Source organism: Patiria miniata, unplaced genomic scaffold, assembly GCF_015706575.1.
Source record: "Patiria miniata isolate m_02_andy unplaced genomic scaffold, ASM1570657v1 HiC_scaffold_11, whole genome shotgun sequence".
Classification (NCBI taxonomy): domain Eukaryota; kingdom Metazoa; phylum Echinodermata; class Asteroidea; order Valvatida; family Asterinidae; genus Patiria; species Patiria miniata.
This window is the reverse complement of record NW_024037049.1, coordinates 6,784,999-6,812,636: the sequence shown is the minus strand read 5'-3', so window position 1 is coordinate 6,812,636 and position 27,638 is coordinate 6,784,999. Positions and strand designations below refer to the sequence as shown.

At 40.6% G+C, this 27,638-nt stretch overlaps 1 protein-coding gene and 1 long non-coding RNA gene across 2 annotated transcripts in view; one reads left to right on the top strand and one right to left on the bottom strand.

Moving 5' to 3' along the window:
* LOC119743378 (sorting nexin-6-like) overlaps positions 1-23,426 on the top strand; it is a gene marked incomplete at its 3' end in the record, with an annotated part of 177,042 nt that extends 153,616 nt beyond the window's left edge. Inside the window, 2 exon segments of the mRNA XM_038219769.1 lie at positions 14,946-15,032; positions 23,299-23,426. Coding sequence (XP_038075697.1) covers positions 14,946-15,032; positions 23,299-23,426 — 215 coding nt within the window.
* Positions 23,427-25,795: 2,369 nt separating this feature from the next.
* Positions 25,796-27,190, bottom strand: LOC119743371. The gene is made up of 2 exons (XR_005273007.1): positions 26,857-27,190; positions 25,796-26,600 (listed from the first exon to the last, which is right to left on the bottom strand). It is a non-coding gene; the product is annotated as an uncharacterized LOC119743371 (long non-coding RNA).
* Between the last annotated feature and the right edge of the window lie 448 nt (positions 27,191-27,638).

Here is a 27,638-nt window from a genome sequence, read left to right as displayed (position 1 = left end):
AACGCTTGAATGTCGCTACGGACGTTAGTTATATAGGGGCACGCCTCAATCAAGGGCGGATCCAGAACACAATTTTGGGGGGGGCCAAACAAATTTTTGGTCCCCAAAAAAAGTGGGTCTAAAAAATTACGGCGTGGGGTTCAGGGCCTGTGAGGGCCCCGAAATTTGTTTGGATTCTAGATGCTCTGTGGTGCGATCTGGGGGAATTTCTGACCACTTTAACCATTTTTTTTGAGGAAAAGATGGTGGTGTACTCATTGCCTGCCTTTATTGCAATGTCACATTAAAAAAAAAAAAAAATTGGTTTCGTTTTTGGGGGGGCCATGGTCCCCTTTGGCCCCCGCCCCCCTGGATCCGCCCTTGGCCTCAATGATCTCATTTGAATATTGGGCGTTTGCACATGTGACAAACGGCGGGAATTCGCGCTATGAATATTCATGCCATCCAACCGATTAAAACCACATTTTCAGATTCCTGCTCGTCGACCCTTTAAGGCCTTTCGGAACTCGCCCCGAGGCCGATTTCATTTCGGTTCGGACAGACAGGGTGCTCGCGCACAACCGACCCAAGCCAACCGTAGACCTCAGACCAGTGATCAGACGTTCAAGCCTCCTCCCCCCCCCCCCCCTCCCTATTGTAGGACCGGTAGGAGGACGCTTACAAAAGTTCGTACGGTCCTGGTTCCAGACTACAACTGACAGTTGGGTACTCAAAACAATCGGTCAGGTTTATCTCATCGAATTTACAAGTTCCCCTCCATTGGACAATTTTGTTTGCCAAACCCCGATCCCTCTCAATCCATCAAAACGAGAGGCATTGGAACAGAAGATAAACTCACTTTGGACAAAAGAAGCAGTCCGGATTGTGTCCCCAGCCCAGGGGGTTTAGGGGTTTACATCAAACTTTTTCCTAATCCCAAGAAAGAGACCGGCGTTTGGCGACCGATACCAAATTTGAAACCTCTCAACAAATTTATTTGCTCAAAACGATTTCGTATGGAAACATTGCAGGTAGTGCTAGACTATAGTGCTAAACTCTTAGCGAATGGGACCTGCCGATAAGGGGAATATGCAAATGTAGTGTCTCTACAGGTAAGTATCGCTCGTATACTCCCACCACACTTCTGTGGGGGGAAATGTTATGTCATGGAAATAGGCATGGTTGCAGTGCATTTGTGTTTTTAACACTACTTTTCTTGTTTATTCCATATTATACTGAGGTATAAGTGTACCTCAGTAATCACCTGAAACAAAATTATCAAACATTTCTATTATCTACATGATACTCCTACCTTTTTGTTATTTGTACCGCTGTAAACGAAATGAAACCTCATAAATGGGTGTACAGCCATTTATAAGTATAAAAATGGTTTATTTTGGCTCACAATTACAACCCGAGATGGTTGTGGGCCAATTTATTGCTGTTTTCAAACATTATGGTGTCATTTTCCTTGTTTCTGTTTGCAGACTTTAAACTTAGAATGCCCCTTGCAAGCAATACAGCTGTGTTTTTGAGAGGTGACATGCTTAAAGGAGGCTTTTGTAGGAGGGTTCTGTAGCAATAATGCTTTAGTTTTTGTTCTGTTAAGGAGAATACACGAGAAAGTGTGGATTCCTAATTTAAGAATTCACGAGGTGCGAAGTGCTGAGTGAATTGGTAATTAAGAATCCACACTTGCAAGTGTATTCTTCGACTTAAAACCATTGCCTCAAATGAAGTATTGGCATTAACAATGAGTGGAGATGAAAAGACTTGGGAAAAATGTTGCAACCTGACGCCACTTCTGCGATTGTGTACAAAATTGGAAATATTTCTCAGTCCCAGATTCATGTCTTATCATCATTTTGCTATGAATGACTTTCATTGAGATGACATATAAAGAAAAAAAAGTGGCGTCAGGTTAAAACATTTTTCCCGGCTCCTTCCGTTGACATATGGATAGTTCAGACAATGATTTCTTTCCGACTCGAAGTAGGTTTTGCAGTGACGGCGGAGAATCTGACATTGAAGATGCATTGGTAATTTGGAAAGGAAAGATTTCACGCATACGGTCCTATTAATGCTCATTATGGAGAACAATTGTCCGACGTGTTCAAAGTGTGGATTCGTAATTCCGAATCCACACTTTACTAAAGATTCTTTGTTCTGAATCCACACTTTGTGACCAGCGTAACAGATTCGTAGTTCCGAATCCACACTTTTAACAATAGTGTGACGTCATAGCAATGGTCTAAGTAGAAATAATACTTTCGTTTACAGTAGAGTTGTAGGCTATTTGTAACAGTTTAATACCGACTTCCAACAGTTGGGGGAAACGTTACGTAATCCTCCATTTAATGATGGCATTCAAATGGCATTCAAATGGCGTATGATTTCTATTCTGACATTGAAGTGGCGATCATTACGGATCAGCCTTCTAAATACCAACCCCAGCAATCCTGTGGTTCACTCAGCTTGGAAAACCTTTTCAGAAAAGAGAGTGTGGTCTTGGAGGATTAAGATTCTTCAGCGCTAATCCTTTAACTAGTTTGATAAGTGGTCCTGCCTGTATGAGGCATTTAGCCTTATTTTTTCACTACTAAATTTCATCATGTGAGCTTATGGCAATACGTTATTTTTATGCCCCGCGGCGAAGCCAAAGGGGCATACTGTTTCCGTCTTGTCCTTCCGTGTGTGGGTGGGTGGGTGCGTGTGTGTGTGTGTGTGTCCGGATAAATCTTGTCAGTGCGATAACTTGAGAAATACTTAACATATGAACTTCAAATGTGGTTTGTGTATTGTTCTTGGTAATCCTAAGAAGCCTATTAAACAGGAGCAAAACAAGTTGTACGATGTAGTATTTGTGACTAATTGTTGACGACCATTAAAGAAAATCAATCATTGAGCTCAAAGCAAATATGGATGACGCAGCTATACTGGCCTTGCTTTACGAGACAAGCAGACGAGAGCGGGAAGAACTCAGTTTGGCAATTATCTCTCTCGTAGCATGTGAAGATAATTTTGGAGACATTTACAGTGCTTTATTTGGAACATTTTATAAACCGAGACAAGGAAGAGATGTTTGTATCTTTTACTTTGAGTGGATTTACCTGTGAAGATTTCATCACAATATTTGATGATTCAAGGGAAGTTTTAATCCCACGAAGGCAATGAGAAGCACTTTCCCCAATCAACAATCTGTTGTTATTTCATTTGGGCCAGGCAATACCATTCATATGCTATTCTTTCATAAAAGGAATATTATATATCTAATATTATTGCGAGATTGCTGCTCCCTCAATTTATTGAAGGCATGTGAGATGGCCAAATGCCCAGGAATGGGCAATGACAAGACCACTACTCCCAGAAGGCAATGCAGTGGGGATAATTGATGGATCACCTCGGTGGATTCAGAGACCTTTTCGAGGCAACTTACAACGACTGTTAAGTGAAATTTGATTGCTGTATCTGTTTAACAGTTGTACAACTGTCTCACATAACAGTCAAGGGGTCACTTTACGTTTGTAACTGTCACATATGCAAATTACGTATATATAAGTCAGTCATTGCTGAAGAGGATATATTCTTTATAAAAGAAAATCGCTCTGTGCGTGTGAGAAGGTTCCCCAATGTCACAATAGAAATCACATGCCATTTAAATATCATCATTAGATGGAGGATTATGTAACGTTTCACACAACTGTTGGAAGTCCGTAACTGTTACGAATAGCCAACAACTCTAATAACTGTTTTCTCTTAAAATAACTGTAACTCTTATGATTAGAAAAAGGTGCCATTTTATAAGTATTCTTTTTTGAGTACCCCTTTAACTCTTGTCAGCATGATAACTTGAGATATATTGAGGAACTTGAAATTTGGTTTGTGGATTGTTCTTGATAGTCATAAGAAGCCTATTGATTTTAGGGCAGACAGGTCAGAGGTCAAGGTCACTATAAAACAAAAGAAATCTTGTAATGCCGTAACTTGAGAAGTACTTTACTTAGGAAATTGAAATTTAGTTTGAGAGTTGTTCTTTTTAGTGTTAAGAGGCCTATTGCTTTTGGGGTCAACAGGTCAAATGTCAAGGTCACTTTATTGCTAAAACAATAGAAATGTTGTTCACGCGATAACTTGAGAAATATTTCACTTAGGAACTTTTTTGAATTTTTCGGGGATTTCAGGACCTAGTGCCCCTTTAACTATTGTCAGCATGATAACTTGAGATATATTGAGGAACTTGAAATTTGGTTTGTGGGTTGTTCTTGTTAGTCTTAAGAAGCATGTTGCTTCTGGGGATGACAGGTCAAGGTCACTATTGCTAAAAATTAGAAATCTTGTCAATGCCATAACTTGAGAAATACTTTACTCAGGAACTTGAAATTTGCTTTGTGGGTTGTTCTTCATAGTCTTAAGGAGCCTGTTGCTTTTGGGATCGACAGGTCAAAAGTCAAGATCACTATAGCTAAAACAATAGAAATGTTGTCAGCACGACCTACTTACCAACCTTGGTCGATCTTCCGATGAACCAAGGATACAAAGTCTCTCCAGATGTCTCTTTCCATCATCACTGTACGTACATTCATCTCCAATGGTGATTTCAGCCCAGTGTCTCTTTGAAGAAGATCAATGAATGTGGTGGCCTGCCTCTCTGAGTTCAGATGACCATGAGTTGGTTGCCATTCAACTTCGAGGCTATTTCTTCAGGATGCCTGACACACTGGCCGGCTAGGTGTAATCTCTGTTCAGCAATTTTATATGAGACTTTAGGCAATCCGTCGTATAGCTCTGCGTTAGTAGAGTGGTTCTCCCAGGAGACATTCAGTACCATTCAAAGCATTCGGGTGTACATTCCGTCAAGTTGCTTCTCTAGCTTCTGCGTCAGTGTCCATGTGCTGCATCCATAGAGCAACACAGATTCAACTGTTGCAAGAAAGAGTTTTCCAGATTTTGTATAGTTTGTGGAATGCTTGCCAGGCTAGTGCTTTTCTCACTTTTATGTCCGTCTCTGAACTCGCCATCTATGGTCGGAGGTATTTGAAGTTCTCAACGAGTCTACTTCACTCACTTATCTGTAGAGCCACTACATTTGCATATTCCCCTTACCGGCAGGTTCCATTCGCTAAGAGTTTATACAACAGCACCCTCTTTAATGCTACCCACACTGCCCTGCGCCCAAGCGCCATATTGGCTTCCTTTTTTTCTCTTGGCGGCGGGACAGATAAGACGTGTTTTTCAGTACCTCCGATAATTGAGTGCTTCGTCTTTATCTGTATTCCTATTTTCATCCAGAGTTGTAATAATAGAAGATAAGTAAGACAAAGAACACCTTGTTGTGTCGTGTAACAATTCTTCGTGAAGTGAAAGTTAATAAATAAGGAAGAAGAACCGTCGCTTCGAAAGGGCGTTGCCCCGATTTCGTCTTCTGTGCGTGGCTCGGCAGACAGTGACGTCTCGCCGTCCCGCCAAACTGGAGTCCCTGCAGGTTGGGCAGAGCACGTTAAAGATTTGCCTACCCCGACTGATGCAGTGGGAACTGAACATAAAGAGGGAACGCGGGGTGGCAAGGGTGGTAAGACCAAGGGCAAATCCCAAGCCGCTACCATTGTTTCCCCTCAGACTGAAGGAGTGAAGCACAATAAACGGGGAAAACGGTCTCATGTGCAGACCGTAGAACCCGCCGTATCTGATACGGTCTACATGCTTTCTGGTCGTGGGTCGGCAACTCCATGTGTGAGCATGCCGGCTCCGGTCGTTCTACTACCCGTTGGGCCTGTTTCCGAACCCGGTGTGAGACGTGGACCGGAGCAGGCCGTATCTATTGCGGGAACAAAAGTTACCGATCCCCTCGGCGCTGGGCGGACAGCGCGCGCTGGTGGGTACTCGGGCCCGGTCGACGTGGTTTTGTTCGGTGCTCCGTGTGTGAGCACTGGACCTCAACAGACTGGTGTTCATGCAGGGAAAAAAGTCACCGTTCCCCCTGGTGCTGAGCGCATGGCACGCACCGTGGGGGCCTCGGCCGGCCAAGTCCCGCTCGACGTTCCAGGTGCGAACGTCGGACCGGAACAGACCGGAGTTATTGCATTGCCCACTTACGGGACATCATTGACTTCATCATACATTCCATGTTCGGGGATTCCCATTGTGGACGAATCATCGGAGATTAAATCTGGTACATCTCGAGCCCGCTCAAAGAAAAAGTCAAAGAAATCACGCCGATATAGACACCACTATTCTTCGTCGTATTCCAACAAGGATTCGTCCGAAAGCAAATCATCACGGTGCAGAAAATATCGACGCCGTGACACGATTCCTCAAGCCAAATTTCTGCAAGCATTTCACTCAATTTCGGCATCATTATCGGTCCAACTGTTCCCACACCAAATCTTCTGAAAAATATAATATGGAGATTCAGCACCTTTCTAACTTCGAGACAGAATTACGACTGGTGCAGAGAGACATGATTTGTGTTGAGATGAGACTCCTAAAGTCCCGGAACGTAAGTCATTCAAGCAACGTACGTGCCCAGTTTGCTCAGAGACACATAATCCAATTTTCCCGACTATTCCTCTGGATCAAATGTGTGTAGAACACATCAAGGCCGTAATGGAGACTAAGAAGAGGAAACCTTAAGATAAACGGGCTTCCAAATTCTTTCGGTTCCCAAAAGAGGACTTTGAGTCTTTCCTGTCGGTCCCGTCTACGCCACAATCAGCTAAAGACAAACTAGCAGCTGATGGCGGAGCAACTCCCGTTAAAGGGGCATTCATGGACCAGGCCCGAGGAAAACTTGAAGATGTTCTGAAGAAGTTAGATGAGGCGTCTCATTTAGGACTGCGCTCATCATCCTTCATGCTCCTTCTCACAGAATATCTAGCCTGTGGCTGTGAAGAAGATTCCACCATCCCTGCGGATATGGTGACGGCAGCTTTTCACTGCCTCGACAATACTCTGCGCATTGTCCTCAAACAATTCGCAAGAATCTCAACACTTGCCACGTCATCCCGACGAGCTAACGTGTTGGATGCATTATATCTACCAAATGAAGGAGCATGCAAGCGCTTGGACGACCTTTCGCTGGCAGGCAACGACTTGTTTGCTGGCAAGTTTCAAGAACTAATGGAGGCAGAGGCTAAACGCATAGAGGCCACCGACAAAATCAATATGCGTAAGCCTACATCCAAAACATCTCAGGAGAACCCAAAAGCACGGAAAGGAAAACCCACCTTCCAGATTCCTGCTCGTCGCCCGTTAAGGCCTTTCGGAACTCACCCCGAGGCCGATTTCAATCCGGTTCGGACAGACAGGGTGCTCGCGCACGACCGACCCAAGCCAACCGTAGACCTCAGACCAGTGGTCAGACTTTCAAGCCTCCTCCCCCCCCCCCCCCGATACTCTGGGGGATGGCGTAAATGACATTCCCAACCTTCACCAGCCTCCTATTGTAGGACCTGTAGGAGGACGCTTACAAAAATGTGTAAGGTCCTGGTTCCAGACTACAAACGACAGTTGGGTACTCAAAACAATCAGTCAGGGCTATCTAATCGAATTTACAAGTTCCCCTCCATTGGACAATTTTGTTTGCTAAACGCCGATCCCTCTCGAGCCATCAAAACGAGAGGCATTGGAACAGGAGATAAACTCACTTCGGACAAAAGAAGCAGTCCGGATTGTGTCTCCAGCACAGGGGGTACAGGGGTTTACATCAACCTTTTTCCTAACTCCCAAGAAAGAGACCGGCGTTTGGTGACCGATACTAAATTTAAAACCTCTCAACAAATTTATTCGACCCAAACGATTTCGTATGGAAACATTGCGGGTAGTGCTAGACTCCATTCAAGTTCACTCATGGGCAGCATCGCTGGATCTACAGGACGCGTACCTTCATGTTCCGGTACATCCAGATCATTACAAGTAGTTCCGGTTTCACTACATGGGAACAACGTACCAGTTCACAGTTCTCCCTTTCGGGTTGTCCACATCCCCACGAGTATTTACGAGAGTAGTGAAGACAATAGGAGCAGCATTTCGCAGGCGGGGGATCACCGTGTTGATGTACCTGGACGACTGGCTTATAGTAGACCAGTCGAGGACGGACACGCAAACAGCTGTACAGTTAACCCCGAGTCTGGCTACAGACCTCGGGTTTATAATCAACGAGAAAAAGTCGCATCCAATCCCAACCCAGTCACCAACATTCTTAGGTGCAGTCCTGGATCTCAAACATGGGGTGGTACGCCCAACAATGGACCGCATTCTGAAGCTCCAGCAGTGCGTACTGCTGTTTTTAGAAAATACATCTGCTCCAGCAAGAGCGTGGCTCAAGCTTCTGGGACTCATGGCCAGTATGGTGGACCTAGTGCCATTTTGCCGGCTCAGGATGCGTCCTATCCATTATTCATCCACTGCACCATGCAGTGAGTATAACCACAATTCTGTCTCCACACCTGCAGTGGTGGTCAGACCCGACCAACCTACAACAGGGCCTCAATTTCCAGAGGAAACAGCCCTCACTAGTGATACTATCGGATGCTTCCCTACTAGGTTGGGGAGCCAAGTTACCACCACACCAAGTATCAGGCACGTGGGGCCCGAAACACCAATCATCTCATATCAACATCCTCCAGATGCAAGCAGTGTTCAATGCCCTCCAGCATTTCCGTCAAGCAATTATAGGACAGTCAATCCTAATCAAATGCGACACAGTAGTATCGTACATAAACCGACAAGGAGGCACTCGATCGCCCCAACTCTGCCTCCTAACTTGGGAACTGTTCCGATTTTGTATTCAGAACAAAGTCACTCTTACAGCAACACATGTACCGGGCAAGGAGAGTGTGGTCGCAGACGCTCTGTCTCGGGGGACCATCATCCCGACAGAATGGACTCTGCGACCAGAAGTGGTACAGACTCTATTCAGGTTGATAGACCAACCACACATAGATCTCTTTGCGGCGTCGAAGAACAACCAACTACCAGTGTTCTGCTCTCGAACACCCAGCCCTCGAGCATGGCACATAGATGTACTGTCAATCTGATGGGACGGCATGTTGGCTTATGCCTTTCCTCCCATATCTCTGGTCTCCCGAGTTTTAGCCAAGGTGGAGCAGGAGAACTGCAAACTTCTCCTCATGGCCCTTTTTGGCCACGTCAGCCATGGTTCACAAGACTTGTGAAACTTCTGATACATCAGCCGGTAGTATTACCTCACAGACCAGATCTGCTGTTTCAGCCAGTGTCGGGATTCATTCATTCAGCCCCAACAGATCTCCACCTGACTTGCTGGACATTGTCAAGAGATCCCTTACAGCAGCGGGCTTTTCAGGAAAGGCTGCTGACATTGCAGCACAGAGTCGAAGGCCCTCAACAAGGACTGTCTATAATAGCAGATTACACCATTTCTATAAATGGTGTGAACGGCACTCTCTCGATCCCACCAATACTTCTATAACAAATTTTGGAGATTTTCTGGTTTACCTCTTCGAGTCTAAGATAACGATAGCCACAATAAAAAATTATAGGTCAGCTATTGCGGCGATCCACAAAGGCTTTCCCAACGGTTCATCAGTATCCAACAATACAGCCATTGGCCATCTGTTACGAGGGATGTTTATAACAAGACCTCCCACACGTAAACTTTTACCTTCCTGGGACCTTACTCATGTTCTTGCTAGTCTTTCAAAGGCCCCGTATGAACCCTTGAGTCAGGCTTCACTATTACAGCTGACAATAAAAGTGGTATTTTTGCTAGCTGTAGCAACTGCCAGACGTCGCAGTGAACTAAGATGGCCACGTGCGGTGGGAACCAAATGGGGTGTGATTGATCCCCAATTCTGGATTCCTGACAAAAAAATCAATCCGCTTCCTTTCAACCACCTGATATATTTGTCTCAGAATTAAAATCGCTCTCCTCAATCCCATCAGACAAGATGTGGTGTCCAGTACGAGCTCTGAAATGGTATGTTGACCGAACAAAACACTTAAGGGGTCAGACGAAACAGCTATTTATTACGTCTTCATTACCTCATCGACCAGCATCTCAAGACATAAACACACGTTGGATTGTGACAGCTATTAAAGTCGGCAGCAAACCACTGGCCAAGTCAGTCCCGATCGGACATTCGGGCACATGATGTTCGAGCGGTCACAACATCCTGGGCCTTCTTCAAAGGGGTTCCCTTGGAAGATATCATCAAAGCTGCTTGGTGGAAATCTCCCAACACATTCTCGGCCTGCTACCTGACAGATGTGTTGAAGTCCGAGGGAAGACCTGGACACACAGTCCTGACGGCAGCCAGAAAATCTGCTGTCAAAACTACAGAAAAAAGACCTTAACATTGGATTTGCCTTGGTGAGTCCCATTCAATGCTCAATTCTTTACTAGTTTTCATAGTAGTTCCCTAATGAATGTTTAAGGGTTGACTATTACATGTATATACACATAGAGCTTAAGGTATGAGATCCCTTACCGCCCGGTTCCCAGACGGTCTGGGCTAAGCTTCGCCCACTCCAAGAAAGGGATTGGGACTCCTCTCCAAAGTGGGCGAGCTCGGATTAAGAGAACGAAGTACAAGTCTGACTGGTGGGCCCTCTCCTGAACCTGAACAAAAGAAGCAATTTGCAAGGCGATAATCCTCACTGCTGGGTAACAAAGACCCGGCAAATCAAAGGGCGCGCCGCTGGTAATCCCTGCCATGGACTGCTATTGTTGGTGACCCATTGCCCTCGCGCAGGCCTATTGAAAAGCTTGAGCGATCAGTTAACAACGGTTTCAATTAGTCACGTGATACGTTTTTCTCCCCTTAAATGTATACAAATGTATACGGACATGCACCGATGAATCCCTGAATCTGACTTTTAAAGCAAACAGGGTTGGTATTTTGTTCAGTATTAAGATCAGAATTCCCCAGTTTGTTCTATTTACGTGCATTAAAGTTAATGTGCTCGCTGCGACATTAGAGTTCCGTTTATCACAAAGTATAGTGAAAGGGTATCAGACTATTATGTTTACAGCGTGTATCACACTTTCTGTCTGACACCCAGTCCCGGCGTTGCAACAAAGCAGTACAAATGGCTGTTCCTTCAGTTACATATACCCCGTTGGGCTGTATGTATTCGATATTAAGACATGAGGGAGATCGTTCAATGAATGACAAAGAAGGTTTGCTCTGCGCTCGCTTGACGCCGGTGTAGCATGAATTTAGGTTGTATGAAGTACGGACTCATTGGAGGTATTGCGCATGCTCTTGCATAGATAATTAGGAGATGGACCGGTCACGTGAGAGGGTTTAACCAATAAAAGGGGGAAAAGAGTCCGATTTCCATATGAGTCCGATTTTCGTATGACACCGGGTTCCGTACACGGATGACGGGCGGGAACGTGGTCCATGCAGTAGTCATTCACAAGTTGCTTTCACAGCTCAATGGTTTGACTATATTAGAATGTATGTGTTCACGTACAATTTTGCAATGTCTTATCTTGCATATTTTCTAGATAGAAATTAGAATAGTTAGAAAAAATATTCCAACTATTAATTGAAATGAGTCTCAGGGTGAACAAAAAATGTACACATAAAAATCTGGTTTCAGGATTTAAAGTGAATGAAGTTTTTGGGTCAACAGAAAAACTTAAACCTTAAAACAAAGGGGAAAAAATAATACGTTGTACGTCAAGCAATCAGTAAAACCCATATAGGCCTACATTTACACGTGTTCATGCAAAGAAAATACTGCAATTCTATACTCTATAGCAAAGAAAATTCTGCAGATAATCATAGCCAGGGCGAACCAACTGCAAGTTGGCCAGGTGCTGTAATCCTCGAACAATAAACACTAATCCGTTGCTAGTGACCAAGAGAGCCACTCCAGTCAACCAAGCTCACGCTTGAATAACCGAGCGTTCATACCGATCGGGAGCTACAGAGTGGGTCATTCCCACCCGCTTCTCGAGCGTCATCCTTGAATAAAAGAGTGCCCAGTATGCATACCGATCGGGGCTACCGAGTGGGCCACTTCATACCGATCGGGGGCCAAGCTCATCCGCTTCTATTCTCAAACGGGTATCAGACTTTTCTGTTTAAAATGCGTATGAATTAACGTGAATAATGGGCAAGTGCGGTGTTGTAGTCTAAAATTCAAAACATCAAATTATTACCACATTCAAAACAATTCATGTTCGTCATATGGGGAATTCTTTATTTCAAATAATACAGAATGAGGTACTTCGTACATTTGATCATATCCGACAATATAGGTATCGAACATCGTATTTCGACAAATTCAAAGAAAAAAAATCACACCATTGTTCCAATATAGAACTTTGCAATCTCGGCAGTTGTATCGAGTTTATTTGTCAAATGATTTCATGCAAAAACAAAACTCTTGCATTCTATGAAGCTAGAAAAGAATAAAATTCCACTCAAAATGTAATGATAGCCAGTGTCTTTCACACCAACCCAACCTGAGTTGGGCGCTGTAATCCTCGAACGATAAGCACTGATCCGTTGATAGCGACCAAGAGAGCCACTCCAGTCAACCAAGCTCACGCTTGAATAACCGAGTGTTCATACCGATCGGGAGTTACAGAGTGGGTCATTCCCACCCGCTTCTCGAGCGTCACGCTTGAATAAAAGAGTGCCCAGAATTCCTACCGATCGGGGCTACCGAGTGGGCCACTTCATACCGATCGGGGGCCAAGCCCGCCCGCTTCTATTCTCAAACGGGTATCAGACTTTTCTGTTTAAAATGCGTATGAATTAACATGAATAATGGGCAAGTGCGGTGTCGTAGTCTAAAATTAAAAAACATCAAATTATTACCACACTCAAAACAATTCATGTTGGTCGTAGGGGAATACTTTATTTCAATACAGAATAAGGTATTTCGTACATTTGATCAAATCCGAGAATATAGATATCGAACATCGTATTTCGAAAAATTCAAAGAAAAAAATTCACACCTTGATCATCTAGCTTTTAACCATTGTTCATATATAGAACTTTGCAAACTAGGCAGTTGTATCAAGTTTATTTGTCAAATGATTTCATGCAAAAACAAAACACTTGCATTCTATGAAGCTAGAAAAGAATAAAATTCCACAAAAAAATATAATGATAGCCAGGGTCTTCCACACCAACCCAACCTGAGTTGGGCGCTGTAATCCTCGAACAATAACCACTAATCCGTTGATAGCAGCTATTGTTGTGACCCAGAGGGTCACTCCAGCAGTCAACCGAGCGTCACGCTTGAGTAACCGGGCGGGTACAGTGTTCGAAGCGGGCGGCAGCTTACTGGGCGGGCCGAGCTCGCCCGGTTCTCGAACGGTCCCATTCCGGATCTCATTCCTAAGGGAGTTTATATTGTCTATATATATACTTCCATACTAATTAAACTAGAACTTACAATACACATATCTCACTGCCCACCGCCTTAAGGCGGTGCTACTCTATGCAAATGTAGTGGCTCTACAGGTAAGTGAGTGAAGTAGACTTCCCCCCCCCCCACAGAAGTGTGGTGGGAGTCTACGAGCGATACTTACCTGTAGAGCATCCCTCCCTCCTCCCCACTAGTTCAAAAACAAGAGCTTAATCCTGTAGAGCACAAGAAAAGAGGAAGCCAACATGGCGCTCCTGGCGCAGGGCAGTGTGGGTAGCATTATAGAGGGTGCTGTTGTATAAACTCTTAGCGAATGGAACCTGCCGGTAAGGGGAATATGCAAATGTAGTGGCTCTACAGGTAAGTATCGCTCGTAGACTCCCACCACACTTCTGTGGGGGAAAATTTTGATGGGTGACCTGATTTTGACTTGAAAGTGATAATGTCACTTTGGTTGTATGCCATGAGTTCAGTTTTCTTAGCGGTGATGTACAGACCAACCTGATGTCAGCACAAATGCTCAAGAATTACTTTACTGATGAACTTGAATTTTGTTTGGGGTTGCTCTTGGTAGTCTTTTCAAGCCTATTGATTTTGGGGCCCACAAGTTAAACGTCAAGGTTACTTTTGCTAAAACAATAGACATTTTCGATTTTGGTTACGGACACTGACTTTATAAAAAAAATGCCAGCATGACAAGGGGATTGGGCAAGTCTCACTTGCAGTATTTTTAAAAAACTTTTCAACCAGTTTTTGTTGGATTCTGCCCCCATTTGAAAGTTGGTATTTGTTTGATAGAAATCCATTTCTTCCAACTATCAGCCTACCAGCTTATTCTACAGATACTATCATAGGACCTATGCTTAAGAAAATGTTGACTTCTTACTTAAGAGCAATATATCGTTTTATAGCAAGATTGCAATAACAATGATCTATTGCTTCCCTTGTATCCATGTATATTTTTCCAATGGCTGCTTCTGTGCAGCAATATTTTTCAAGTTTCGAAAAATTAATATTTTGAAAATTAATAGCAAATGGAACCTGCTGGTAAGGGGAAACAGACCCCTCTCATAGACAGCCATCTTCGTAGGAAAATTACAACTGCGTATTCAACACCATCAGGTGCGTGTACACGCAGTGTGTACAATTTTTCTAAACACAGCGCATGTTGCAAGAAATTCCTTCGCAATTTGGCACAGCTGATGCGCATCACGAAAATTTGACGCCCAAAATGCAGATGCATGTGGCAATGTGTAGGGAGTGACATTAAAGAGAGATCTATAGCTCCTGCCACACTACTGTGGAAGAAAAGTTTGCAGGTTTCTCAAGCCCCAACGCCATGTCTCTACCTTCATCAGTCATACCCAATTCCTGTGAATCATCCTGCAGGAGGTAGGGTTAGGGTTGATAAACCTGCCTAACCTGTTTGCATGGTTGGAGTAAATAGAAGTGATGTCATGTCACTAACATGACAGTAAAACTAAATTTGTACATTTGTACAAAATTTGTTTGGCCGTTCAACCTGTCATTTTTTATGCCTTGTCGTGAAAACATATATGCATAATTATGGATGCGATTTCTATTTGATCAACTAGAAACTTGAGACAAGGGTGGCGTCAGATGAAGACCTTAAACTTTCTGATCTTCTACGCTACTATATGAGAGATTCTGCTGCAGCAAAGGTACTGTATCATTTGTATTCTATACTCATACATATTCATAATCAACGGCCAATTTTTCAGTGGTCAATTCACCATCACGTGTCAGCCGCTAGTTTTGCTGTTTGCCAAGAACGCATTAGGTTTCATGCACAGGTTAAATAGCATACATCATAGACTATTGCACACATTTCCCATGCGCTGGTCTACTACGGGTGTGCTTTATGTAGCAATCATGAAACTAGCCCATGGGGGTAGTGTGCATGTGCAGCATCATCCGTGAGAAAATGGGAGCACATGCATACATCTCGTGAAACAAGCTGAGCAAAATATTACTTTTATTTGCTAGTTTTAAGGCATTGATAGCGGACTAACCGCTTAGTTAGCATGTGGGTGGCACTGGTGTGTGTGTGTTTTTTTTTACATATCAGCGTGTATAGAAGACTGGCTCTGCTTATGGCTTTACCCGTTTGGAAGACCTCATTAGTAAAAAAATTGTCGGCCTGTGAAGAATTTGTGGCACTTTTGTACCCAAGTTGTAACTTGTTCGTGACAAAAATCACGAAATATGTCGTCTGTTCTCATACTGGTACTTGTACTCGTACTCGGTGACCTGTACTTCTACTTGGAAGTACTTGTACTCATTTTCAAAGCTGAGAAGGCAGTTCTTGGTGCTCGGAAAAAAGTCCTCGACTACAACTTTGGTTGTAGATGCGATGTGTAGTTTCGTTGTGTACAGCGAAAAAATTTGATGTACATGTACGAAAGAAAATAACCGAGTAAAATAACCAAATCAAGAGCTGAAACAAAGACTGCACCTCAGTTTAACCACAGGCTGTGGTTTCATTGTGTGGAAATCATTTTGAAGTTTAAAGTGTATTTCATTGGAAAATAACGCTGAAACTTCGAAAATCAATAAAAAAATTACATTCAATGAATTTCAAATTAAAAGGAACCTCCGATTTGTACCGGAAGGAAGAGTCACGTGATTTGACCCACACGAGATAAAATGGAGATCTATTCCCCCAAAAATCAAGTTCCGGTCTCTCACGATTTATTTTATATTGGTTTTCAAGTCAACTTTTGGGACTCTCTTACCTGTTAAACCTTACATTTGCATATACCAACAGGCACAATTTTTTTATTGTCCTTGTTATACAACTCGGCAGAAAGTCCTTAATGCCTGGTGAACTGGATAAAACAAATCGCCACGTGAAGGAGTTTGGCATCGCAAAAAGACAAATTTCCTGTGCAACATCAGGCTCTGTTCACGCTGCCTTGCCTTTTTTTTTTTTTGGTGGCTTTTTTTTTTTTTCAAGCTTCAATTGTACAGACAAGGTGGGTACTATTTTGCTTTTTTGTGTCCTCATTATACATTGGTATCCTCCATAATTTGCCTTAGAAGAAGAAGAAGAAGAAGAAGAAGAAAGAAGAAAAAAAACAGCACAAAAACAAAGGCTTTTCCGCACTTTGCGGAAAAGCCAAAAACTAGAGGTCTATGTCTGTTTGAAAACAGAACATAGGGCTTTTCCGCTTATTTTTTTGTATGACTTAATGCGTTTTTGCCAATGTACAGTCATTTTAATTATATTTTTTGTTCAAAGTTCATAAAAAGTTATATTGAGCTAGTATAGCCAACAGATATAAAATGTGTAGAAATTATTTGAAGATGTCACATGCCCTACGATGACATCATCTTGATAACACTTGTCAATGCACATTTTTGCATTGTGGTCTTGGTTTGTACTAAGGTTGAAGTCAATCCAATGAAAGGAAGTGTTAAATTTGGAAGCGGGATAAAATTGTAAATATGAGAAAATATCATAAAAAAATAAACCAATAACGTCATGGTGACGTCTTTTCGGAATTTGCATACTAGTACCATTATCTAGCTATCCACTAATTTTCATGACGATCGCACTTTCCCTTATTATGTGTTTTTACAAATTGCATTTTTGATGACGTCATTGTGACGTCACACATTTTTCAAAATTTTGTGCCAATACCTATTACCTAACAAACAAAGTACGAAAAGAATTTTGAATTTTGCATGTTGCGTTCTTGAGATATGGCTTAGGTCCAAATATCCAAAAATTCATACAAAATCACACGATGATGTCATGATGACGTCAACTCAATTTTTGCCTATAATACATCCCGGTCTATCTACATACCAAGTTTCAACCCAATCAGACTTACAGTTCTGTAGATAAAGCACTTTACAATATGCACATTTAAAATGGTGTCACGTGACCCATGAAGACGACACCATGACGTCACTCTTCGGGACACAACTTTGCCATAGGGGCTATGCCTGTGGAAACTTTGAATGATGTATGACAAAGATTAATGCCAAAAGTGGCACTGAGAAAAAACGTGTACAAAGTCTATGGCATTTAGGTGACAAAAAGAAGAAAAAAGAAAAACTAGAGCTATGCCTGTTCGATGAACAGGACACAGGCTTTTCCGCATTTTTTAAATAATACATGTAAAGAAATACTTTTTAAAAAATACTTTGTCAAATTTTGTATTAGAAGAAAATGTAAAAAAAAGTTGACAACGACACCATGACGTCACTTCAGATTTTGCATACTATTAAAACTATCTACCTACCCACCAAGTTTCAAGACAATCGGACTTACCCTTATAAGTGTTTTTAAAAATCGCATTTTTGATGACGTCATTGTGACGTCACACATTTTTCAAAAAAAATGTGCAGATGCCTATACATAACAAACCTAATACAAAAAGAATTTTGAATTTAGCATGTTTGAAGCCAATCGGATGAATTAAAGTGTTAAATTTGTAAGCAGAATAAAATTGTTAATATTTTAAAAATCGTAAAAAGTCTACCGATGACGTCATTGTTACGTCATTTCAGATTTTGTGTACTAGTACTATTATCTACCCACCCAGCAAGTTTCATGACGATTGGACATTCCTTTATATGTGTTTTGAAAAATTGCATTTTTGATGACGTCATAATGATGTCACATAATTTTCACAATTTTGTGAATGTACCTGTTACCTAACAAACATAATACAAAAAGAATTTTGAATTTAGCATATTGGCTTAAAGGTCCAAAACTTCAAAAATCGATATAAAATCACACGATGACGTCATGATGACATCACCTCAATTTTGACCTATATCACATCTCGGCCTACCTACATACCGAGTTTCAACCCAATCGGACTTATGGTTCTTTAGATATAGGGTCTTAAAGTTTGCATGTTTAAGATGACGTCACGTGACCCATGATGACGTAATCATGACGTCACTCTTCGGGACACATACTCACTATGGGGTCTTCACATAGGTTAGGTTTCATTGGAATACAAGTTTGTTTAAGGTTCAAAATGCCGCGGTTAAAAAACGTGTACAAAGTCTATGGGAATTGGGGTGGAACAAAAAGAAAAAGAAAGAAAAAAAATCAGAACAAAAACAAAGGCTTTTCCGCAACTTTGCGGAAAAGCCAAAAAAAAAAAGCACAAAAACAACGGCTTTTCGCACTTTGTGGAAAAGCCCTTCAAAAAAGAAAGAAAAAAATCTTCACGAAAACAAGAAATGTGTTTGTGGACAAACACAAGCTGTTTCGGATATTTGAAATACTCTGTGCACGTGATGAACAATAAGTGACGTCACTACAAATGTCATCTATAACAGCATATGTCAAGTTACAACCTCTTATTATAGTTTTGTAGATATAGGCCTATAAAAGAATAAAATGCCCCTTTAAGGGACGTCACTTGACATTTGATAATGACGTCACTTCAATTTCCATATATAACATATCCCTGTGAATGTGCATACTATTAAAGTTTTAACCCAATCAGACTTATCGAAGTTATAGCTGTTTGAAAAAAAAAATGCACATTAAATGTCATGTCACGTGACACATGTTGACGTCATTGTTAGGAATTCATTGGGGACCATCTACGGTTGCTGGTCTTAGTGTCCGACAAGTGTTAAGTCAGTCAGACACATAGAAGTGCAAAAATGGATGGTTTGAAGAAAAACATGTACAAAACCAATAGGGGGAAGAATGCATCTTTAATGTGACATAATCTACGTGGTAGATTAAGTGTGTACCAAGTCTAGCATTAATCACATTTACAAAAGTGCAAAAGTAGCGTGTTTAAAGCGTGTACAAAACATTTTGGATTTCTTCTAGGACCATCTGTGGGTGGCGGTCTAAGTATGTATCAAGTCTAAAGTCGATCGGATTTACGAAGGTGCCAGACTGGAGTGTTTTAAAATTTGCACAAAACATATTGGGAAAAAATTCATCTTTAATGTGACATAACCCGACACCTTAGAGCGCATGTTAGAGCGCCCTTTACGGGTAGGTTGAAAAAAGTGTAAAATGAATTTTCAGTGGATGTCTGTGACGAAGTTTGCGGTAATAGCTTCAAAATTGGTGTATATGATGACCTCAATGCAGACAACACCTGTGCACGAAAAAAAATGATGACGTCATCATACCGGAAGTTATAATGAAAAGACCTTTTTTCCTTTGAAAATTCCTAAAAAATCAACCATGACAGTTTTTATATTGATTTTTACTTTAATTGTCGATTTAAGGGTAGGTCTAAAACATTTCGAAGTTTTGAGGCAATAAGCAACTTGGACATGCCCTGCACACGCTTAAAACTTCAGGTTGGCAATACCTCTGCTTTAAAACATGCTCAGGATGTCCACAATGTACATGCACGTGCGTTGTACATATGCACATACATGGTATGTCAATCAGCCCGCAGCGCACGCGTTGCTGAGGTCAAATCCTGACCTTTATCTGCAGGGCTTTGTCACGAATCGGCCGGAGTGTTCGACAGCTCTGTTTATATGAACTACACATTTACAAAAGAAGTAGCGGTTCTTGAAGATGGCATGCATGGTATTAAGTTGAAAGCGAACCTTTTTTTTCTGAATGATATGTGGATTCAGAAATAGATTCAGTATATTTTGGCAGAATTTGTTTCATTAGAAGTTGGGGTGCGATTTTGAGGATGAATTTGGTTGTTCTTTTTTTAGTTCCTTCGCCGTGACTTGACTAGATAAGGACAAAAAAATGATCACCACACATCGATAAAGAAAGCAACGAGCTTTCGTTTGAATAGTTTGTGCCAGTCCTTGTGGCGACATTTTCGTAGGTTTTCTGCCTTTTCTTTTAGCTTGTACGCGGGCGGACGGCGGTGTACAGCAAATCATCATGCACGTACGAACACATAATTTCAGGGGGGGGGGTGTGGCTCGTTTTGAGAATGCTAATTTGTTTCATGTCATGTCAATTTGTTTCATGTTAAATTCCTTTTTTATGTACGTTTTGTTTCCCAATTGTCTTTATTTATAGATGGGATATCCAGCTATGAATGTGTGCTTTTTATTAAGACAGTTGGTTTAGTTTTGGAAAATTCGCTTGAAAACTAGACAACAAATGGTGCAATTAGACTGTACAACACATGTATACATGTATCTGTATACTATACTTTGTGTTTTCGATCATACAGACAAAAAATGTTCGAGGAAAAATATTTCGATAAATTTACAATTGTCACATTTTCTTTCAATACAGGAACCTGTTCAAGCCAAGTCTGATTCAATCAAAACATTGTACATGCATAGTCAGGGATGTGTTATTGTTAAAAAAACAATTATAATGCGGAAAAGCCCTATGTTCTCTTGCAAACAGACATAGATCTCTCGTCTTCTTCTTCTTCTTTTTGTTTCATCTCAAAGTCCATTGACTCTGTGCACGTCTTTTCTGGCCTCCACTTTTGGCATTAATCTTTATCATACAGTATTCAAAGTCAGCATAGGCATAGTCCCTATAGCAAAGATATGTCCCGAAGATTGACGTCATGATGACGTCATCATGGGTCATGTGACGTCATCATTCATGTGCATATTACAAAGTCCTATATCTACAGAACTGTCAGTCGGATTGGGTTGAAACTTTGTATGCAGGTAGACCGGCTGGATGTGTTATAGGTGAATATTGAGGATGACGTCATCATGTGATTTTAGTTGATTTTTGGACCTTTAAGCCATATCTCAAGAATGACACATGCACATGTACGAAGGTAGTCCGACACGTCTGATTTAATATGGATGTATTTCTTTTGGCAATTTATATATCTCACAGACGCCACATGCTAAATTTTAAAAAGTATTGTACCGTATACTTTGAAACATTGTACATGCATAGTCTGGGACGTGTTATTGATAAAAAGCATAATGCGAAAAAGCCCTATGTTCTGTTGCAAACAGACATAGATCTCATATTTCTTTCTTCTTCTTCTTCTTTTTGTTCCATCTCAAAGTCCATTGACTTTGAGCACGTCTTTTCTGGCCTCCACTTTTGGCATTAATCTTTGTCATACATTATTCAAAGTCAGCATAGGCATAGTTCCTATAGGAAAGATGTGTCCCGAAGATTGACGTCATGATGACGTCACCATGGGTCACATGATGTCATCATTCATGTGGACATTACAAAGTCCTACATCTATAGAACTGTCAGTCCGATTGGGTTGAAACTCGGTATGTAGGTAGATCGGGATGTGTTACAGATGAAAATTGAGGTGACCTCATGATGACGTCATCATTGATCACGTGACGTCATCCTAAATGTGCATATTGTAAAGTCCTATATCTAGAGAACTGTAAGTCCGATTGGGTTGAAACTTGGTATGTGAGTAGACCGGGATGCGTTTTAGGCAAAAATTTATGTGACATCATCATGATGTCATCGTGTGTTTTTATATGAATTTTTGGCATTTTGGACCTTTAAGCCGTATCTCACGAACGCAACATGCAAAATTCAAAATTCTTCTCGTATTATGTTTGTTAGGTAATAGATATATGCACAAAATTTTGAAAAATGTGTGACGTCATCATGACGTCATCAAAAATGCGATTTTTTAAAACACATATAAGGGAAGGTCCGATCGTCATGAAAATTAGTGGATAGCTAGAAAATGGTACCAGTATACAAATTCTGAAAAGACGTCACCATGACGTCATCGGTTAATTTTTCATGATTTTTGCAAAAAAATATTAGGGCATGTGACGTCATCAAATGCCAAATCCAAAGTGTTGTCAACATGATGCCATCAACTAATTTCATACATTTTATATCTGTTGGCTATACTAGCTCAATATAACTTTTTATGAACTTTGAACCAAAAATATAATTTACATGACTCCACATTGGCAAAAAAGCATAAAGTCATACAAAATAGAATAAGCGGAAAAGCCTTATGTGCTGTTTTCAAAGACACATAGATCTCTCGTTTTTTCATTCTAACTTCCGGTCTGATGATGACATTAATTATTTTTTGCTCGCAAGTGTTGTCTGCATTAGGCCATCATATATACTAATTTTTAAGCGATTACTACAAAATTTGCCACAGACATCAACTCAAAATGCATTTTAAACATTTTTCAACCTACTGGTAGTAATTTTTTTGCAAACCTGTAATTTGTTTGGAAACGACAACCTAACACAGACTAACATCGTTGAAAGCGAGTTCACATCTTTTTCCAGTTTTGAATTATAAGCCACTTCAGGTTTGGGCTGGAAAAAGGGTCACGTGACTTCACACACACTAAAAGAAGACCCTGGATTATTATATCAGTTCCCGCAAAAATCAAGTTCAGGTCCCTCATGTTTGCTTTTATATTGATTTTCAAAGATTAAATCTAGAAATCTTTAAAGTGAGGTCACGCGACCCCATGGTGACGTCACCATGACGTCACTCTTCGGGACACATCCTTGCTATAGGGACTATGCCTATGGTAACTTTAAAGGATGTATGACAAGGATGAATGGCAAAAGTGAAGGCCGGAATTTTTTTTTACAAAGTCTATGGGATTTTTTTCCGACAAAAAGGAAGAAGAAGAAAGAAAAAATATTCAGAACAGAAAGAAAGGCTTTTCCACACTTTGCAGAAAAGCCCCAAAAATCTTAACGAAAACAATAGCTGTTTTGGTGTGTACGCTGAAGCAGCTAAAAAAAAAATCTTAACTAAAACAAGAGCTGTTTTGGTGTGTCACCAAAACAGCTAATTATAGTGACTATTTCTAAAGTGCACATATCCACCTGGACAGGTGCTCAAGGTGCTGCAGCATTATTACCCCCTGCTCATTGGGCCAATGAAACATTCCAAATTCCTGATTTCAGCTTCCTGATAATATAGTATCAAGTTTTATGTGACATTCAATGTGTCCAGGAAATGTTGGATAAATCAACTTTTAGACTGATAAATGATTATTCTTTGTGTAAAGGATCTGTTGTACCGCAGGATGCGTGCACTTGTTGACTATCAGTCTGCAAACAAAGCATTAGAGAAAGCACGAGCAAAGAACAAGGATGTGCAGCAAGCTGAGATGAAACAACAAGAATCGTGTGACAAGTTTGAGAAGATATCTGAGGTAAGAAATCTACATTACTTCAGTGTGAACTAAGACAACACCCTGCATTCACTTTGAAAATAGTTTTAGCATAAATGGTTTGAATGCAACCAATTCTTTGAATTGTTTTCATTACCAGAATGTTACATGATCATTTTTGGAGGGCCTATTTCTTAAAAGGAATAAAGTACAATGGAGCAGTAAAAAGCCGTGTTCATAATGGACTCATTTGCTTTCAGATTTACGAAGTTGATGGTAAAAACAGAACGGGTAAAATCTTAACCTGTGTCCGCAGTGGGACGTTTGACTCAGGAAAAGTTTACAAAAGTAACTGGATGTGGCTCAATCTTCATAATGTTCATCTTGTTGAATGTTGTTCACTAATATCAGTGACTAGTCAATAATACCTTGTTATGAAGTGTATGAAAATGTCTGATACCTTTAACAACTTTCATACAAAATGTATTCAAATTATGTGTGAGGAAACAATTGAAACAGGGCAGGGGTGGTGTCGTATATGTACATGTACACCCATGTAAGGACATTTTTTGACTTTTTATGTTGGCATTTAATAAAACTAACCTCTACACCACGTATGTTCATGCCAGTGCACTTATGCTATGAGCTGAGATTGTCCAAATGTAAAAAAAAATATTCTGAAAAAAAAAAAAAATTTAAGAGAAAAAAAATCCTTTCCCCCAAAATTCTTCTAACCATGTGTGTATCAATCCAATTATAAAAATATTTCTCTAATTTTCCTGGAAAAGTGAAAGACATTGCCATGTAGATAAAGAATAGATGAAAATAATTATACCATTTCCAAGTTATTGCGAATAGGACAGCTCAAGAAAGAAGGACGTATCCGCCGACGTGTACACATTTTTCTGGTGACCCATATACGGCAGCGTGATTTTCCTCGTTGCGCAAGCCGGGCCAGTGCTCCATGTGGACGACCCAACATGGCCTTCCTTGCATGGTGACATCGTATTTGACGGTGCATGGTTCATACGGTCAGAACCCAAACCCATTCCCAATAACCAGGCATGCAACTTTTCCTCGGATCAGCTGTGTGCCATAGAAAATAGAAAAACACTGTACAAAGTCTTGGAAAGATTTGAATTTCGTCTTTTATTTGTGACTTTCCAGTTGCATGCCTGAATAACTCATTAATCCTGTAATAATATTTTTTTCATATCTCATTCATATGCTGTGATAAGTGGCATGTTTGGGGAAACTGGAGAACATTTAAAAAATCCCAACTTTAGTTGGCCCTTTTTGCTGATGATTGCATGGCAATGGAAAGCGAAAAACGAAGAAAAATGTCGAATTTTTACCACAAAAATATGGCGAATAAAACAAAAGAAACTCATTTAATTTCATCCAGTGGAATGTTTCTCACTTAATCTAGCAAAATGAACAGGATGTTTTCAGATGAAAATTGGTGTGTCTTTCCTCTGCCATTTCGACAGTCACTGGCGCACAAACTAAGGGAAGGGATGAACATACGTGACACCTTGTCACATCATCGTGAATCCTGATCCCCATCCACCATGCCCATCCCCAACCCTACCTTCAGCCTCCCTTTCCACCTTCTACAGCGAGCCATTATGGCTTCACCGTTCTAGTTTTTATTACATTGTTATGTTAAAGATCATTTCGCGGTCAAAAATATTATGTAACATAATTCAATAGGGCTCGCTCACTGACGGCCATCTCTGTAGGAGAACTGCAACCGCGTATTTTACGCAATCAAGCACGCATTGCGCAGTGTTCAAAATGTTCTAAACACGGGCGCTTGTTGCTCGAAATGTGTTCGAAATATGATGCAGCCGATGCGCGTTATGCAAGTTGACACTCAAAATGCCGATGCACGTGGATGGTCTGTAGGAAATGATGTCATTTGAACGAGACCTATTGCCTAAAACTTGCAAGAACGACAAAGGAGATCAAAAGCAAAAACCCCAAATGGGGAAGTTACAAGAAACTATAAAACAAAAACATTAAAAAATATCAAACATTAAATTGTACCGTATGCAGGTCTGATGGATTGCCTAAAAGTTTAATAAAAGCTTTTCGAGAAGCTCTCCAACTAGAACAGTACAACTTTTGCACTACACACAGAAACAACAAAGGACGACAAACAGACAGACAGATACAAGCACACAGAACAAAACAAACAAGCTAACGAACATATTAAAAAGGAAAAGAAAAACAAAGGCTAACAAATCACGATTCCCCCTCCCCTCCCCCCCCCCCAAAAAAAGGACATCAATCAGACTGTCACAGTTACTCTTTTGTTTTAGGGACTGGCTGGAAAGATAAAATGATTAGATTGCAAACACAAAATAATCACAACAATGGACAAGATCAGTTCTATTTACACAATTATTATTTACAATTTAATTTATAAGTCCACTTCTTCTTGCAGTATTTACAATATTTCTCCTTAAGTCATAAAGAGGATTATTAATTTCTCTTAAGTCATAAAATGCATGATTAATGCGGAACACAACAAAAGTGTCTCACAAAATAAACTAAGTATTCTTTCTTCTCAGTTTTAAACTCTTAATTTGAAACACAACTCAACCAAAAAAAATAGTAATTAAAGGAATCTCTGTTTGTACTTTCTGAACAAATTAAACTAATAAAAGAACTCTAGGTGTGGATACATTCGAAACCACTTCTAAGTTTGTCCACTAAGTCATAAAAAAACCAATGTACACTTACTTTGGATGTTTTCCAAAGATTTTATTTAAAAAAAAAAACAATGACCGGTTAACTACTTCCAAATTCAATTTCCAGTCGATTTGGCCACATAAAACCTCTTCGATTTATAAATCACAAAAAAAGAATGTCTTGCAAATCAAGATTATCAAACAAATCTATCTTAATAGATCTCAATAACAATTAAATGTTATTGCAAAAACAAGAATGATACAGTTCACCGTGTTTTAAAAATTAGGTGTTCTCCTGCTGATTTCAGCCTCTCGGTGGTGTAACACTAGTGATGACAGCCCTTCCGGCATCCTCTGTCGTCTCTGCGACTCTCACGTTAGTACGTCAAACTCGATGGTTGCTACTACATAAATCAACGTCTTAAGCATCCCGGCTCATTGACCATCTACCTCAATTTGGCATGCACCTCAGGCTACAGGCTAGCTTGGGCCAAGGGCCATCTAATAATTCAATAAAAGATTGGCCAAAAAATACAGGCAATAATACCTCAAAATCTCCAATCTTTTTTTCAACAAATCGGCTTTTAACTTAAAGAATCACACTTGCGTATATGTTAAAAAAAACTTCATCAGTAATGTCAATTATTCCATCAAAACTTTCTCAAGGTGGCACTGGTCATTATTTACTGCAATGATACATTTTAAATAACTAAAAAGAAACCACAACCTCCTTGATAATTAAATAAACATAACTTACGGTTTCCTTGTCATTCACGATCTTGGATTCGCTGATCCAGCCGCTGTTGGTCTCAGCTTCACACCAATATTTGCCCTTAAGCAGTCTGTAATATCTGCTTCTGCAAGTTGCTGCAAATTTAGCAGCTATACCGGCTTGTGAAAAGCGCGCGGCTCAGAGGATCAATGCATGACATCCACGTCTATCAAAAATCAAATGTGCTCTGCCGTGGCACACCCAAAAATCTCTCTTATACCAGCAATCACTGCAAACCAAACCTGATACCTAACATTCCACTTCATTCATTTACAACCTCAAGGAATTCAAACACAAAGATTGAGGAAGGCTTGGATAAGCTTATTCAATTCAACACAAAAGGCATTACATGCTATAAAGGAAGAGAATTCTACTGCTCCTGTCAGTCCTGTATTGCTAAACAAAATAGTAGGTTATTTACATGTTGGCAAAGAAATCCATGGCCCTGTGTAAATAAAAGTCACAAGTTAATGAATAAACATGAAGAAGTCTACAAGCACATTTGGAAATATATAAAACACTTCAAATCTAAGTGAAATTCTGACACAGACAGACAGACAGACAGACAGGCAAAAGCACACAGAATAAACCATAACATCTGCTTGAAACAGTACTTTAAGTTCAGTGCTGGTACTATTTATTTTGCTTGTTTGTGGGTCATTCCACACTAAAGGGGTACAAAAGTATGACGTGGGATTGGGAAATGAAGCTGAATAATAATATCAAGTTGTTTGTCCTCTTTTCCGCTTGTGCATTCTCCATCCATT